The sequence below is a fragment of the Besnoitia besnoiti genome, chromosome III (assembly GCF_002563875.1).
Source record: "Besnoitia besnoiti strain Bb-Ger1 chromosome III, whole genome shotgun sequence".
Taxonomy (NCBI): Eukaryota; Apicomplexa; class Conoidasida; order Eucoccidiorida; family Sarcocystidae; genus Besnoitia; species Besnoitia besnoiti.
The window spans coordinates 3,703,663-3,720,398 of record NC_042358.1 but is presented as its reverse complement, the minus strand read 5'-3'; the positions used below and the strand labels follow the sequence as shown (position 1 = coordinate 3,720,398).

At 64.1% G+C, this 16,736-nt stretch overlaps 1 protein-coding gene across 1 annotated transcript; it reads left to right on the top strand.

The window, feature by feature from the left end:
• Nucleotides 1-956: 956 nt before the first annotated feature.
• BESB_048020 (uncharacterized protein) lies at nucleotides 957-16,252 on the top strand (the record flags this gene model as incomplete). Its single annotated transcript, XM_029363253.1, has 11 exons — nucleotides 957-8,908; nucleotides 9,221-10,072; nucleotides 10,349-10,535; nucleotides 10,967-11,125; nucleotides 11,310-11,691; nucleotides 12,281-12,359; nucleotides 12,780-12,896; nucleotides 13,270-13,420; nucleotides 13,752-13,841; nucleotides 14,066-14,156; nucleotides 14,505-16,252. 11 exons carry the CDS (start codon nucleotides 957-959, stop codon nucleotides 16,250-16,252), a joined length of 11,808 nt encoding a protein of 3,935 aa, XP_029220619.1.
• Nucleotides 16,253-16,736: the final 484 nt, after the last annotated feature.

The following is a 16,736-nucleotide window of genomic DNA, read 5'->3' as shown; positions in this document are numbered from 1 at the left end:
GCATGACTTGTTTTTGAATCGGTGTCACTTTCCCGGCAGGTCGCCATGCACCTGCGGCGTTCGTGAACCTCCAGAGTTCTGGGAGGCTGACGTTCCTTCCTGCATTGCGCGCTTGAGCTTGTCGCGTCAGACCCACTCCCGTTGTCGTTCGTAATTTGTTAAGCTCTTCTCGAACCTGAAACAGCTTCAGACTCAGCTTTTCCCCGCCACATTCCATTCTTCGTCACACTGCCTTAAGGACTTTAACGCCTTCCCGGTGCCGCAGAGCCTCTGAGCGGCCTCGTTGTCCTCTGCTAGTCCTTGAACTCTCAGCGTGACGCTCGCCTCGCGCGCTTGCCGAAGTCATCTTCGTTTTGATCCTGGCTCGTCCTTCAGAGAGGGGACATGCCTGAGTAAAAAACATTGCGTGAAGTGGTGGGAGAGGTAGCATGGACAGACTAGAAAGACTTTTGGGGACGGCGCTCCACCGCAACAGCGATGGATTGCTAGCACTCCACTTAGGCGTTCGTGTGCGCCGGGGAAGTGAGAAAACCAGAGAAGGGGGGGAATATCCCCCCCTTCTCGAATATGTGTCTCTCCTTCATTTTCTGTAATTCTTCTCTGCATGCCTTCACATCGTATCCTAGTCCGTCCTCGTCTTTTGCGCATTGTTTCCCAGCTCTCCGTTTTCTTTGCCTTCCACGCATAGTTTTGCGGCTCTCGCTCTCCCTCCGCTTCTTCGTAACCTGCTTTACGTTTCAGTAAACGGTCCTCTCTCTGTCGCACCTCCGCTGCCATCAATTGCTCTCTTGCTGCCTGTGGTATCTTATTCTCGCTTCCTTTCTCTCCTTGCACTCATTTGTCATCTGCTGTCCGTGTCACTTCCGCAGTCACTCTGCCTTCTTCGTGTGGCATGCGCTTCGCCACCTCGTGTTCGTTTCAAACGGTACCTTGTCTAGCTTTAGCGCCGCGTGACGATGCATCCGGATCGTGTGTCGGTCTATGAGGCTTCCTCTTATCACGGCGAAGGCGAGGCCTCTCGCCCCGCGTACCAGTCTCCTATGCCTCCCACCGCACCTCTGGATGCCCCCCCTTTGCCGCTTCACCATACACTTCCGCAGGCGGCGCTGGCGCCACCGCCTGCCGCCGTCGACTCTGCGGCTCGTGGCGGAGGGCAGCCGGCCGCGCCCCTCGTTTTGTCTGTCTCAATCACGGTTATCGAGCCCTGCATAGAGGCCCCGCTTCCCGGTCTCGACCCCGTGACCGCGCCCTTTTCGGGGCGTCGTCTCTGGCGCATTCCTGTCGTCCGGATCTACGGGGTCGTCAATGAAAACCCGGGCGTGTCGCTCTCTCGCGCAGCTGCGGCGCGGCTTTTCCCTCCAGCTTCCGAGCGCCTGGCGTCTACTCCGTCGGCTCATGTGGGCATCTCACCGGCCGGAGCGGCTGTGCAAGCCGCGTCAGGCGCCTGTCCCGCAGGCGACAAGCGCCTGCTGGGGCGCATGTGCTGCGTCGCTGTGCACAACGTGTTTCCGTATTTCTTCGTGCCTGTCCCCCGCGACGCCCAGGACCGACCTGAGGCGTGGCTGCAGTGGTTTGGCGCCAAACTCCGCGATTGCGAGGAGAAGCTGACCGCGCGCAGAGGCCGCGACGACGCTGCGTCATCCAGGCACGAGACGGCGCGGCGGTGGGGCGGGGGACCACCCCCGCGCCCAGTGCCGACGGCCGCGTCGCCCTCCGCGGCGGCTTCCCCGGGGGCTCCGTTGGTCTTTTCCCTGAGGCTCGTTCGGAAGCGCGCCTTCTACGGATACGACCCTGCGCCGCGGTTTTTCGTCCAGATCTTCACCCTGCAGCCGGGCCCCAAGTCTGTGCAGCTCGCCGCCTTGCTGCTGCACGGCCGCGTCACCGGGCGCCCGCTCCAGCCGTTCGAAATCCACATTCCTTTCGTGAGCCACTTCCTCGCCGACCATTGCCTCCGCGGCATGGACCGCCTCACGGTCGCCGCGCCCAGGTTCGTCAGGCCGCTCCTACTCTCCCCCGCACTCCTCTTGCCGCGGCATGTGCGGCCCGCGCCGGGGCTGGGCGCCGTCCCAAACTGCGCGGCGTTCGCGAGGGTGCGCCAGACAGAGTCCCTGAGCGTCACCGATCCCACGGGCGACACTCTGCGGCCGGCGGCTTCAATGACTGTGGTGCCGGCGCGGCCCGACCAGCTGGCGGGCGCCCTGCAGCGTGGGAAAGACGCCTGCCCTGGCGGCGGCGCGGACCCTCGCGACGGGACTCAGGGGACTGGGGCGAGGGGACAGCGGGCCCACGAGCCGGTGGATAGCGGCCCAGGCGAAGCGTGCGGCGGGCACGAAGACACAGGCAACGCGGCGAAGTCGGAAGGAGGGACAAGCGCTGCCGGCAGGCTGCGTGTGACAACCTCTCCTTGGGGGCCTAGGGTCTGTTCGACGGCGTGCAGCGACCTAACCCTGCATCGCTTCTCAGAAGCGGTGCCAGGGTCGGTGTTCCTTAACTCCGCTTGGGCGCGGCTTTGGTCTCGCGTGAGGGACTCGGCGGTGCTGAAGGCCGTGGAAGATGCCCCCCGAACAGAGGAAGCAGATCTGCTTTCACGCTCGGCCGCAAAGGCCTCTCTCCTGCGTGCGTCGCCGATGCGCGTTTCCGCAGCCTCTCATTCGGCGTCCCCAGCGGCACCTCTATCTTCGGGTTCTGCGCAGCCCACCGCGGCGCCGTCGCCGGCGGCCGACCCGCCAGATACCCTTCTCTCTCGAGACTCGCCCGGCTTCCACTTGTTGCATGCGCGCATCCTGCGTCGTACAAAGTGCGAGCTGGAATGCCATGTGTCGTCGCGAGATATTCTGAATCCGTTCTTCGTCTCGGAGCTCGACCTGGGCGATGCGCCATCCTTGGCGCCGTCGGCGGCCTCCTGCGCGCCTCCGCCAGCACCGAAAAGCGAATCTGCAGAGCCTGCTGGCCGCCAGCTGACCGCAGAATTCGCCGCGGGAGTGCTGCTGCCCTCCGTGTTGGATTTCTGGTCGGAAGAGGCGAGACGCTGCGCGCGGCTGGGCATCCCGTTCCCCTTCCACGACCCCCACGCCGGCCTGCCCTCTCCCAGCACCCTTCCACCAGCTGCCGCCGCGGCCCTCGCCCAAAGAGACGAGACCCCCGCGCGCGAGGCCGTACCTGAAATCTTCAAGCGAAGACTTGCGCAGCTCCTCGTAAGGACTGGAGCCCTCCGGGATGTTGCCCTTCTGGAGGCACAGCTGCGAGGCAAAACCGACCCCGACGCGGAGAGCGCTGCAAAGCCAGGGGAGCATGAGGAAGCGGTAAGCGGCCGCGAAGCTGCGGCATCTTCCCGGCTGGAGGTGCCTGGACGGCCGGCGCGTTCGCAGAGCCTTTCAGGGAGCCCACACTGCGAAGGCGAAGACAGTCAAAGCCCCTCACACGCACGATTTCGAGGGGAAACGCAGGACGAGAGTGAGCGGAGGACCCGCAGCGCAGATGGTGCAACTAGGGGCCCTGCCGTTCCGCATGCCGCGGAAGATGTGGCGCGAGCGCAGCAGGTTTCTACCACGTTCTGCGAGGACTCGGGTGGGCGACAGGACGAAGCCACGGGCGATGGAGCGTCGCCATCTCGGTTGCGAGATCGCCTACATGAGACTTGTGAGAAGCACTCCACGAAGCGGCTGTGCGTCACTTCTAGTCAGCCTCAGGGTGAGGCTGGAGGCGCGAACGCCGCGGGCACTGCAGCCTCGACGGCCGACGCCCGGTACGCTCTGGAGGTACCCTCTCCGTCTTCATCGTTGCGCCTTTCTCTTCACGAGGGCATGCAAGCGGCGAGGCACCGCCGACTGTCTCAGTCTTCTGCGACTTCGCCTTTTGCGCCTTCCTCAACTGACGAGTCAGAGTTGCCCTTTGACGCGTTCGCCTCGCCCGCGGGGTCTCAACACTTTTCTCTGAGCGGCAGCCAGGGCGTCTCTGCCGCTGCTGCCTTGGATGCCTTCCGTTCGATCTCCTCCGCAAACGCGCCTGCAGACTTTGGCGGGGTATCTGAAGCGAGCGCCCGCTGGAGGCCCCTTTCGCCTTCCCTCGGCGCCGCGGCAGAGACGCCTGTAGAAATGGAGCCGACGACGGCTGCGGTCGCGGCGGAGGGGACGCTGGAGTCCTTCGAGGCCGGCGCGGATCGGCGGGTCTGGCCTCCTGTTTGCCCAGGAGAGGCTCGTGGGCCTGAGTCGTGCGGGGTACGTCCGTCTGATTCGCGTGAGACAGCCTCTCCATCGCATGTGCAGTCGCGTGAAGACAGGGCCTCGCTCTCCGGGGGCGAGGACTCACGGGCGCTTCCACTGACCTGCGCAGCCCCCCCGCGTCGGTCGAGTGCCGAAGCGCCCCGAGCCGTGAGGGCCTGTAGGAGTGGCTGCGGGGAAGGGCGGACGCTTCCCCGTGGCCTCCCAGCGCGCGTGTCCGCCGGCGATGCAGACATGCGAGAGACAGAGGACGCTACTGCTGGCGCGTGCCTCCGGCGACGTGCGCGCCCGGTCGAGCCCTCGTCAGCGCAGCATGCCCACACAGCGGCGACAAGGAAACCGGTGTCCGCTCGAATCAGGGACACCGAGACTGACGCCAGACGTCCAGAAGACGTCCTGAAAGGGGGGGACTCAGCCCACACCGAAGGCGACTCTAGGCGGGGAGAGACAACTCGGTGGAGCGAGGCGCGTGTGGAGGACGCGCGATCGGATGCCCGAAAGCGGGGGCAAGAGGCAGAGGGCCTCGGCGTGTCCTCGGCGTCGCGCGAAGAGGCGCTAGATGCAGGTGCCTTCAGCGACAGCGCGTACGACGCCGTTCTCTCCTCGAACGAGGCTGAGGAGGGAAGCAGGGGCCTGCGACGAGGAGGGCGCGGCGAGGGAAGCGAGCTGTTTGCCGGGGGCAGTTCGAGCCGCTCTCAGTCCAGCGTCTCGGACGTGAGCAGCGCAGAAGAGGAGGCGCGGCGTGCGCGACGAAGCCAAAGGCAGAGAAAACGATTCGGGAGGAGAGAAGAGACGGCTGGCGTCGACAGCGGCGCGTCGAGTAGCTGCTCGCCCACGGCAGGCTACGACGCCAGCGCGGGCAGCAGCGACGAGGCGAGCCCGCCCAGCGAGCCTGGGGAGGTCTCGGAAGCTGGGCGCGAACTTGCGCAGACGCGAGCGTGTAAAGAGAGGCGGGAAGACAGGCGGCAACAGCCCATCTTTCCGCCGCCGCGTCCCACGGTGGAGGAGCGTGGCGCGGGTACAGAGGCGTCGTCGGGCTCGCGCGCCGAGGGCTCAAAGGGAGTTCCTTTAGCGGGTTCTCGCGAGGCTTTGAGCAATGGAGACGATGGAGATCCTCGGCGACCTGATCGTGGCCTCGACGGGCGTCTTCGTTTCGCGTCCCTGCACCCTGTCGAGAGCCATAGCCCCTATGCTGAGCGGGTCACGGCCCCGTCCTTTCGGAGACTCTCTAGGCCGAGCCGCGCGAACATGGCCGGCGTACGAGCCTCGGCGGGCAACCGCGACGACGCCTCAGAACCGCAGCCGCTCACCGAGGGTCTCGTGGAGTCACGAAATGCGAGTTGCGGCGGGGCGAAACCTCGCAGCGAGACTCCGTTGCTCTCGGGGGCCGGCTTGGCGGAGCAGGGACGGGGAGAGGAAGGCAGCTCGTCGTCCTCCTACGCCGCCACAGTTGTACTGACGAGTGCCTCCGAGGACGCTTGCCGCGGCGATGAGCGACCGGATCCTGAAGACGAAGGGCGACCAGAGCGGTACGACCCCGCGGCCGAGAAAGGAGCCCGGAGTGAGACAGTTTCGCCGGGAGGAAGAGGGCCCTCGCAGGGCGAGGGACCGAAACAGACCCCAGGCGGGCTGGGCAGGTCGAAGGCTCCACCTGAGACCATCGACGGCGCGAAACACAGCTTCCGGGAGGAGCTCTCTCCGCGCCGTCGTGAGTCGCAGGCCACCGCTGGCTCTGCGAAAAGGCCTTCGCATCCGTCGCAGCTTTCTTTGGCGCCTTCGGTGCACGACTCTGTCTCGAGTCAACACCGTTCTGTCTCGCAGTCCTGGGTGGCGGGATGGCCAGACACGCCGGCGAAGCAGCCGTTCTTTGGAGATCCGCACGACGCGCCCGCCGCCTTCTTGCGCGCACCGCACGCGCCAGGGGACATCCGGCAGTTCCGCCCGCGCGACGGGGCAGCCACTGGGGCTCAGCGCGCCAGCAGCGTCGCCGCAGCAGCCCAGGAGGCACGCCTGCTGGCGGAGAGACGCACAGCCCTGGGGTTGAAGACGAGGAGACGACGGGGGAAAAAAAGGGTTCGCCAGTCTCAGGCCATCACACTCTCGTCGCAGCAAACGTCTTCGCAGGCGTCTCAGTGCACGAGCCGCGAGGCGTCCCAGCTGACTTCTTCGCAGGCATCCGACCGCCGCCCTCTGCTATCAGGAGAAGGCGGACTCGAGGTGCCGAGAAGTCACCGCGCAGATCCGAGAAACGACAGCGGGTCATCGCACCGCGTAGGCTGGCGAGTTGAGGCTGAGGGCGAGATGAGCGGGGCGAGCGGTGCTAGGGTCTCTCAGTCCTCGCTGGGCGGAGCCGGGGAACACGAGACGTCTGTCATGGAGATTGTGTCCTCCGCCTCTGAAGGGGACGAGGACAGCGCTCGCGGCCGTCTCTTAAATGCGCCTCGGGCTTCTTGGAGCCCCGTCGAGGCGGCAGGGGAGACAAACGAAGCCGTTTGGCCCGACGTCAGGGGCGTCAGGGACGCAGGGAGAGACCCCGGCTTTTGCGGGGAACTGTCGCCCTCAGAAGGGCTCGCGCTGCCGCCGATAGACCGGTTGTTGGGCTTCCACAGGGCCCCGCCCGCGCTGGAGGAGGCGCTCGCAAGTAGCGCGCCTCACGCTCAGGATCGGCATCGGCGGCTGGTCGAAAGAACCGCGCGTCGTGAGGCGCGGCGTCGCAGAAGGGAGGCCTGCGAAAACCAGAGGAGGAAGGAGCGGGCGGAACGCCGGTCAGACGGCTCGAGGAACCATGGGCGCCGCGGGGCGAGAGGGGGGGCGAGCAGAGAGCGGGCCGCTTGCAGCCAGAGCCGCAGACCTGCGTTCAAATGGGCGACGCGAATGGATAATGTCGGCCGCATTGTTCAGATGCTTGTGCCAGAGACACAGCCTGCCGAGAGCGGCGAAGGCGAGTCTGTGAGGGGGCGGCGACGCGGTGGGCGAAAGGACCACAGCCAAAGTAGGACGCCGGTCCGCGGGAACTCGGATAGACCAGGCGGGCCGCCAGGCGTCCAGGAGTCCAGCACGCCGCAGTCCGCTCCTGTAGGGCCGCAGAATCTGTCGCGCCTGGCTGGGGCCTCTGGGAGTGCCGGTCGCCAGGAACCTTGTAAAGATTCCGGTCGAGAGGCGTCTGTCTCAGGAAGCTCCGCTGTGCTGCTCAGTCCCTGCGCACCGCTCCACCCAAGCCTCTCGCCAGCTGCGGGCAGCCTCGTCTCGGCGGGGAGTGTCTTTCCTTCCCACAGGTCGCCTCTTGCTACGCCAGACGCCGCGGCGGTCGCTTGGGAGGCAGCGCTGGCTCTCGCGGGACCAGCAGTGCAGGGCAGGCGTGCGGGTGACTTTCGAGAGGCCTCGGCGTCTTGTCCAGGCGAGGGGGGAGACCGCTGCGGTCAGGAGCGGCGCAGAATGCTTTATGAAGATGGTGACGCGCGACCGCGGCTTGATGGACAGTCTGCATCATCCTCGCAGTCCCTGGCCTGGCTCTCGAGCTGTCTGTCTGCAGAGAGCGTCCCGACGAGTCACTCCTTTTCGTCTGGGGTCTGCGCGAGCAGCCACGAGTCCCCAAGCACCGCGGGCGGGGCGGGCAGGGCGTGTGGGGCGGCCGAGGGGAGCCGGTCGCAGCTGAGCGTCGCCGGCGAGGTGAAGGAGGCGATGAAGCACGCGCGGCCCTTCCAGGCTGCCTCCAAACCGGGGGGGGATCGCGCCGTCGACGAGGATTCGGTGATCCGCGGCGAGCAGAGACTCGCAAGTTACGGCGCGCTGGCAGTCCTCGAAGTCTTGGCTGAGCGCAGCGAATGCAGCCCCGAGGTAGTCGACGCAGGCTCCCCAGATCCCCAGCAGGACGCGATCCTCGCTGTGGCTCTTCTGCTGCGAGATGAGCGGCTGTCGCTCGCGTGCCGCCGGGCGCAACGTGAGGATGCGCGGCGGCGCGAAGAACGTGCGGCACGGGCGACAGGCTGGACTGAATCCGCCGAAAAGGGCGAGACGGCGGGAGACTGGAAAGGTGCCGGCGAAGCTCAACCGCCACAGCACGTCACGCAGGCCAAAGAAAGTGAAGAGGGCCTAAACAGCAGCGGGGATGAAGGCGCGAGTGTGGATACAGTCGCCAACGCCGCCTCAGACGCCGATGAGGACAAGAGGAGTTGCAAAAGGAAGCTTTATCTGGCGGCTGGCTCGCGTGCAGAGAAGGGCGAAGGCCACCAGACTCCGGGACAGGATGCCTTAGCCTACTTCGATGCCGCTATCATCATTTTTGTCGATAAGCCTTACAAACCGCGCCTGCCTCTGGCGTCCCCGTCGCCGTCCCCTGTGACTCCTGCGTTTCCGCCGGGTCGCTCTGCGTCTACGGGTCCTCTGGTCGAGTCCCCTTTGTTCAGCGCACCCGACGGCTTTGCCGGATTTGCGGCTCTGTGGCAGGCTCGCCACCCCTTCTTGAAGCCTGCCTCGCAGCAGCTCGGCGCCTTCCTGTCTCCTGAGACCGAGCTGGTCGCGGCGGAGAGCGAGGTCGCGCTCCTTCGTCAACTGTGTCTCCTCTGCACTGTCGCGGACCCTGCCTTGATCATGCAGTGGGACAGCGGCAATACTGGCCTGCGCTTTCTTCTTCGCAGGGCGCACGTCCTCGGCTGCGGCGCCGACGTGGCGAGAGGTCTAGGCAGGCGGTAAGATCACACGGGCACTCCGAGAGAGAGGAGGGCACCACTCAACCCCAAACAGAGTTGTCTCCTTCGGCACCAAAGCAGCAGTAGAGGGACGAAGTAGAAGAGGGAGCGGGGCGGGCACATAGCATTTCATTGCAGTGAGAACTCCTCTGTGCGTCCTTTTTGGTAGGCGAACGCAGGGCTGAGGCCGGCGTGTGTGAAGCTTGTCCTTGAGGGGGACGGCGCTTCTGTGACCTCGAGTCTCTTCGTGGCTTTTTCGAGCATATTTATCATCCTACCGTTGTGACACTCTGTTTATTTGCCTTGCTTCAGAACGGACTCGGTCCTGCTGTCATCTCTCCAGTCCTACCTGGGCGCAGCCTCCACTGCGTCCGCCTCTCCCGCCTCCGGCACGTCCTCGTCGGCGGCCGCGCCGAGCGGCACGGCGGCGGTGCGAGCCCGGGGGGCTCCGTACCCCGCCGGGGGGCATCCCGGAGGCCCCAGCCCCGTGCAGGCGGATGGGTCCTCGTCGGGGCGCGGCGGGCGCGGCGTGACGCAGGTCCTCTTCGAGGGCGGCACGCTCTCGGGGCGCCTTCTGCTCGAGTGCTGGAGGCTGCTTCAGCGCGAAGTGAAGCTGCAGCAGTCCTCGCTGGAGGGCGTAACCCGCGAAGTCCTCGGGGTCACGTTCGCGAGCGTCCCGCCGGCGGTCCTGGCGAATCTCTGGAAGCAGGGCCAAAGTGTTCTGAGGCGCGCGGAGCGCCGCGACGAAGTCGACCTCCTGACAGCTTGGCGGGCATGGCAGCACGCCGTCAGGAGTTTTCGAGAGAGGAAACGCGCAAGGCCCGCCAGGGACGCGGCGAAGACGCGGCAAGAGGTTGACAGGGCAGGGGGCTGCGAGACGGCCTCCAGCGCTCCCCGTGAACAGGGAGGCACAAGCGGCCGCCGCAGCGACGGCGAGGCGCCCGAGGAAGGCGAGGGCGAGTCACAGCCGCCTGAAGAGGGCCGCGACGGCGTGGCGGATGAAGCCGAAGAAGCCGCCGTCATGCAGCGGCTCTTCCTTGAAGTCGAGAGCTCGATTGGCAGGCCCGCGGGAAGCCTCGCTGACGCGAAACAGCAAGAGAGAGACCGGGAAGCTTTGTGGGCGATCTCGACCATGGGCGCGGTTCTCAAATATTTCCTGGGCAGGTAAGGGTGAGAGACTGCTCTCTGCGTCCACTCCTCATTTTCTGAATCGCCGTTCCAAAACGTGGCAGTGCGCTCTTGCATGTCTCCACGTGCGTGTCGAGGCACGCTCCGGTCGCCTGAATCTTCCAGTCGTCCTGAACCGTAGAGGACGCTTCTCGGGCTGGATTCAACCGCTAGTATACAGTCATCAGAGGTATAGTAATCTATCTCACGTCCGGTCCAACGTACCGTTACACTATGAAGGTCACACGGCTTCTGGTGTCTTGACCTCTGCAGGGCTCGTATGACGCTCGCGCTGTTAGACAGCACGGAATTGATTCCGCGGACGTCGGAGCTTGCTCGGCTTTACGGCTGCGATTTCTTCAGCGCACTGACGCGAGGCAGTCAGTTCAAAGTGGAGAGCGTCGTTCTCCAGGCCACCAAGCGCCTCGACTACCTCTTCGTCTCGCCTTCCCAGACGCAGGTAGGACTTCCAGGGAAGCCGGGGAGGGGGGGGGTGGGGGGCGGAGGTGAGGGGCGGGGATATGGCTCGGATCTGTGTATATACCGGCAACATGGAGGGCTGCGTGTTGTCGCGTAGAGTAGTTGCTAAGGAGCCACAACTGCATCGGCAATCGCATGCACACACATATGCAGAGCGAGAGGGGCGCCCATGTGTACGTCTGGGGTTTTGTGGCTACGAAGTTGCAGTTGTTAAGTAGTGGGAACGGTGATGGCCGCAGCCGCAGACCCCAGCGAGGGTGTTTGGTGCCTGCTTCTGTCATGGTCTTGGGCTGACTGGGACTTGCGCTTGGCAGCACCAGCCGCCTAGGACTCGCGTGAGATTTGTTGTGGCGACTTTCTTCTGAGAGCCAGTGGGAGGTGATGTCTTCCACTTGCTTCCTCGGCGCACAGGTCACAGAGCAGCCAGCGAATCTCTGCATTCCGCTGGTCCTGGAGCCGAAGAGCGGGTTCTACTGGAGTCCTGTGTTGGTACTCGACTTTCGCTCTCTGTACCCCTCGATCATCATCGCCAACAACATCTGCTACTCCACTGCTCTCGGATCTGTCGAAGTGAGTGGGCCGAAAGCGCCGTGGCTCTTTGAGATTGAAAACGCGTTGCTACTAGGAATTGCGGAAAGGTGAAGTCACGTGGGTGCGCATTTCGAAAGCCTTACAAGAGCGTGAGACTTTCAGGGCTTTATTGTCTTTTCTTTTCAGCGTGGTGTTGCGCTTCACTGTCTGTCGTGCTGTTCAGGTCGACCCGACGGCGCAGCCGGTGAAGCGACTGGGCGTGTTGAACGTCTGTACGCCTCCCAGTCTTTTTCAGCAGGTCTCTGAGGCGTACTACAGCGCCTGGGCACGGGAGTTCGGCGTCGACCCGCGGGCGCTCTTTGACTCGCAGCGCGAAGGGGGGGAAGTGGCGAAGCCTGAAGGATGCGGCGGCAGCAGGAAAAGCCAAGCCTCGAACATCTTCTGCAGAAGCCAAGCGTGGGACGCGGAGAAAGCTGGAGTGCATCTCTTGCCGAGCGGGGGCATGTTTGTCTCGCGGCGCGTGAGGAAGGGCATCTTTCCGCAGGTCCTTACCGACATTCTTCAAACCCGAATCATGATTCAAAAAGCTATCAAGGTCTACAAAGGTACTGTGGAGTTTCAGGCGCTTCAGTGGAGCCGCCGAGCCGCGCGTGGGAAAGTGTGAGAGGGCTCAACGCGTCAGGCTCTCAGCGGCAGCGGCGGCGCCTTAACAAGCATTCTTCCCGTAAAGCTGCGGACTCAGCAAAGCGGAAACCTTCCTCTTCTGGGCAGTTTGCTTGGGGCCGGACTTTGGTCAGACGGAGTTGTAGGGTGGGCGGCTGGATGCGAAGTTCGGCACTCTTAACGCTAACGAGAGTCCGCGCCCAGAGCATAGATGGAACTTTGCCACGTCAGCACATCTTTGGAAGATACCGAACATTATCATCATAGATAAACGGTGACGCCGTCCGAGCACTTGGGCTGTCTGGGTTCAGTCTCAGAACATCGGACAAACATTCTTCCCGTGCTGCTGCTCTACACCGTAGACGCTAAACCCTGAAGGGGTCAGCGTATTTCTTGGCGGGACTCGGTCTCTGTGTCGGGCAGCTTGCCCATCCGCCGGAGCCGCCACGGTGCCTCGTAGTTCCTTCCACAAGCTCTGTTCTCGCAAATGACAAATTCAGCAGCAGAGTGATTTCACTTTCGTATCCGCAGGGAAGGTCGACGACGGCCTGCTGCGGCTGCTGAACTACCGACAATACGGCCTCAAGATGATCGCCAACGTCACCTACGGGTACGGAGCGGCTCCGCGTACTCGAAGGAAGTCCTTTTTCGCCCGCATAATGGCAAGCGCTTCGAAGCCTTGTCTTCTCTTTTCGTCTCTCCCCACCCACGGGCACGGGCTTTTCCACGCTCTGGCAGAGACACACCTCTGGCCCTGTTCGCAGCTCCTGCACGGGAGGGCCTTTCCGAGCGGATATCTGTGAGGCGCGGCGGCACCACTCGATAGGCACCCCTGCGCGTGGAGCGGGGATGAAGCGGCGAATCGCTTCTTCACCCTCGCGAGGTCAAGGCAGCCTCCAACGGGAGTCTCGCGTCTGGCAGACTGGCCAGCGGGCCGGCTGCCGGGGGCAGACGCGAGGACGGCGGGAAGGAAGATGTGTTCTGCGCGGCTCCACGTTGTGCCGTCTGCCTTTTCTGCTTCTTTTCGCAGCTATACTGCCGCGAGCTTCTCCGGACATATGCCGTGCGCGGACATCGCGGATGCGATTGTGCAGACAGCGAGGACGACGCTCATGCGGGCGATTGAGCTTGTTCACAGGACTCCCAGGTAGTGCGCCGAGGCTTGGGACTCTCGCTCAGCCCAGCTCAGAAGTCGCGAGCGACAGTCTTGGAGTCCCTTTGCCTGCGTCGATTCGCGGTAGGCATCACCTGCCCGCCAGGCCGACGCGCGCTCCCAGTTCGACTCAGATGCGCACGTGGAGTTGCGTATTCGGGGAGTTGCCTTCATCTGCGGTGCGGGAAGCTGTGCAGGCATGCGAAGAAGTTTAGCGTCCAGGTTTTGGGACATTCACTGCCTAAGCAGGCTTCAGCCGCAGCCGCCGCGCTTGAGAAGTCATCCCTTGGCGGCACCGGGCCTGTATAGCAGCAGCCGAGGGTCGAGACGGGGCTTTTGTGTCTGTTCTTGCGCGTCGTTTGGGCAGATGGGGCGGCAGAGTTCTGTACGGAGATACCGACAGTCTCTTCGTCCTCGTCGAGAACAAGTCGCTGGAAGCGGCTTTCGAGATCGGCCGCGAAATCGCCTACGCCGTCACCCAGCAGAACCCTGCGCCGGTTGAACTGGAACTCGAAAAGGTGCGTTTCGTCTTCCGTCTCTTGCCGTCCCTTCGGCACGGAAATGTCTCTTCTCTCCGAACTCAGTCGTGCATGCAGAAGTCTCGTGCAGCGACTGTCCTCTCAGCTTTCAAAAACAATGAGGCGCCTATCGGGCGACCTGAGTCGTTTCAGCGGCTTTCGCAGCACCGATGATACGAACTGCTTCCCTCGAAGGTTCCTAGGCCCTCTGGGCTCGGGCCCTGCTGGGCGTGGCTGTTCGCCTGCTTCTCCGCCCCTCTGCCGGTTGTGCTGTGAGTGCGGCACTGCGTTGATTTCTGAGGCGTCCTCTTCCATTCCACTCTGCGCGCAGGTGTTTTATCCGTGCTGTCTTGTCTCGAAGAAACGCTACGTGGGGAACGCGTACGCCGCGCCGAATCTGCCGCCGACGTTTGACGCCAAGGTACGGGGCCGCCGGCCGCTGAAGCGTCCAGCAGACGCGCAAGACGAAGTTACCGCGCGGGCCTGCTGCAGCAGCCACAGAACCCACGCAGCCTGCGCCTTGCTTGGCTGTGAGTGGATGTGCCTCAGGGGATTGAGACGATCCGCCGCGACCAGTGCGGGTGCACCAGCTCAGTGCTGGAGTCGAGTTTGCGGATTTTTTTCGACTCGCGCGACATCTCGCAGGTCAAGGCGCATCTCTACAGGCAGTGGACGAAAATTTTGGCCAACCAGGTTCCTCTGAAGGAATTCATTTTCTACAGAAAATGCAGACTTGGTGAGGAAAGCCGCGGTGGCGGGTTTAGCACGCCTTAAATCTCAAACCCTGTACCTCCGTCTTACGTTGAGGACTGCGGCGCAGTCAGGCTGTTTGCGGACGGTGTGTCTCTCCTGCGGGGAAAGCTGGCATTGCAGACAAAAACGTCGTCGCTGACTCCTGCATCTCGTTTACTGCATTCCAAGTAGCGGAGGCCTCTGTACAAAAAGCTGTCCGCGCCGTCGCAAGGTCGACCTCAACTCCAGTCAACTGCGTGCGTCATGCGGCTGTCTGCGGCGCTTCTCTGGCAGCCTGGTAGAGCCCGCGATCTCCCAGCACATGACGACTTTCTCCCTCATTGCGTGTCAGGCTCCTATCGTGCGGAGTTCGGAGCCTCGACTGCCGCCTCGCTGCCGCCTCAGGCGAAGGTCGCTTATGCGCGTCTGCAGGCGTTGGCGAGGGCGACAGCGGATCGGGCCGGTGCGTCCGCTGCTGGCGAGGATGCCGGCTCCGGCTCCAGGGCCTCCGGCGATGGGCCCAGGCTGCAGGCGGGCCCGTCTCACGGCGAACGCGTGGCGTTTGTGTACGCCGACCTGGGTCTGGGCGGCGGGGAAGCGTTTTTACGAGGCAAGCAATCTGCCCTGCGGCTTCTGGACTGCGCAGTCAGTCCCGAGCAAGTTGAGGGCGGCGGAAGGCCCGACAACCTTGTCCGCCTGTTCCTCTACGGCGCACCTCAACTCATGCTGCGGCCGATGCCTCTGCAGCGCCCCGAGAGCGGGGCTGGCGACCCCGAAGCCCGGGCGGCCGAGGGCGACGGCACGGAGGCGTGGCAACCGGCCGCTTCGCTCGGCTGGTTTCGACGCTGGGGGAATGTCCCTGGCCTCGGCGCAGCCAAAAGTGAAGACGTGGTGCTTCCTCCGTGGTGGTACAGACAGCGGCAAGCGTCGCCTGCAGCTCCGGGGCAGGCTGCGCCGTTCGGGGGGCCGCGGGCTGACATGAGCTCCATGGTGGCGTTGTTCGCTCGGGCCTCGCCGTCGTCTGCCCCCCCGCCGCAGGCGCCGGACCTCGACGCCCCGGGTCCCTGTCTCGCGCAAGTGCCGGTAGAAGGCCCGGCGCCTCTCCTTCTTCCGGTGTACGCAAAGTACTACATCGTGCGGCAGGTCATCCCTGCACTCGATCGCCTCTTCAGCCTTCTCGCCGGCGCCACAGCTGTCGACCTTCGTCAGTGGTTTGACACCATGCCGAAGCCCCAGACGAGCCGCGCGACGCGGATTCGCCGGCAAATGCAGCCCGGTCCGCAGACCGTGAAGCCGCTTGGGCAGGCGATGCTGAAGCTGGGAACAGGCGCAGTTCCAGGGAGACTCTCGAACCCCGTCACGCATCGGGTGCTGGGCCGGCACGGGCCGCCTACTGACCGAACGACCTTGGCCCTTCAGAGGCCCCCCGCCGCGGCGCGCGGCGCCTCGGCGGCTCAGCGCCAGCAGAAGCTCCTGCGGGCGCTGAAAGCCGACAAGCCCGGGGCGGGAAGCGGCGTGCGCCTTCACCACTTCTTTGCAGCTTCGTCATGCGTGTTTTGTGAGGCCAAGTGCCCCCTCCTCCGCCCGGGCAGCACCGGGGAGCTCCTGCAGAGAGGGCGAGAGACCGTGGCGGGACGCGATGCGGGTCGGCCGGGAGACAGAGACAGCTGGAGACGGCGTCACAACAGCCCAATTGCGTTTGAAGAAGAGGACATGGTGCGCGCGAGGCTTTTCAAAATATTTGAATGCAGCGGCTTCTCGAGCGATGAGGATGAAGACAGACAAGACGACGGGAAGGTCGTGATTGACGTGTCATCTGCCTCAGGGCCTTTGTTGGCTTCTGGGTCCGTGTTCCGCCCCTTATTTGAAGCCCCGTCACCGCGCGAGTGGCAGCCTCCACCGGTGTGTGCAGACTGCAGCCGGGACGCTGAGCGGCTTCTGGTCGAGGCCCATCTGGAGCTGAGGGAGGCGGAGCGAGGCCTGAAGGAAATCGAAGACCTCTGCGAAGCATGTGCAGGCAAGGATGACTTAGGAACGATATGTAGTGCAAGCGGCAGGACCCCCAGCTGGGGCGCTTCACGGTGCCCCGTAGCTCAGTGACGGCAGGCATGCGCACCTCCACTGGGCCCCGATGGGACGCTGCGCCTCTCCTTCCCGCCGTTTTTGAGTGCGAACGCCTGGTTCTCGTGTGATTCTGTTCGGTCTGTTTGCCAGGAAGCAAGCTGTGTGCGGCGGCCTGCTTGAACGCGTGGCACTGCGAGGTCTACTTTCGCCGACTGCGGAACGAGGCGCGCCTTGCCGCCGTGTCTTACCAGCTGCGGACGCTCCGTTTGCATCTCAAGGACCGTCGATGACGCTCACGTTTCTTTCTACTCTCCATGGGGCCACGCGCCGCCCCCCACAGTTCAACCTCATGCTTGGCTTCTCCTGCACCTTCCGAGAAATCATAGTCTTTGGGTTCTGGGGGGAGTATGGTCGCAGGGGGCTGAAACTCAAAGGACTGGACGGAAGGGTACCACAGCGACGCTCAACCTGAAGCCCCGTGCACTGGGCGTTTGAAGGGCGGGCGCTTGGCGATCCTGAG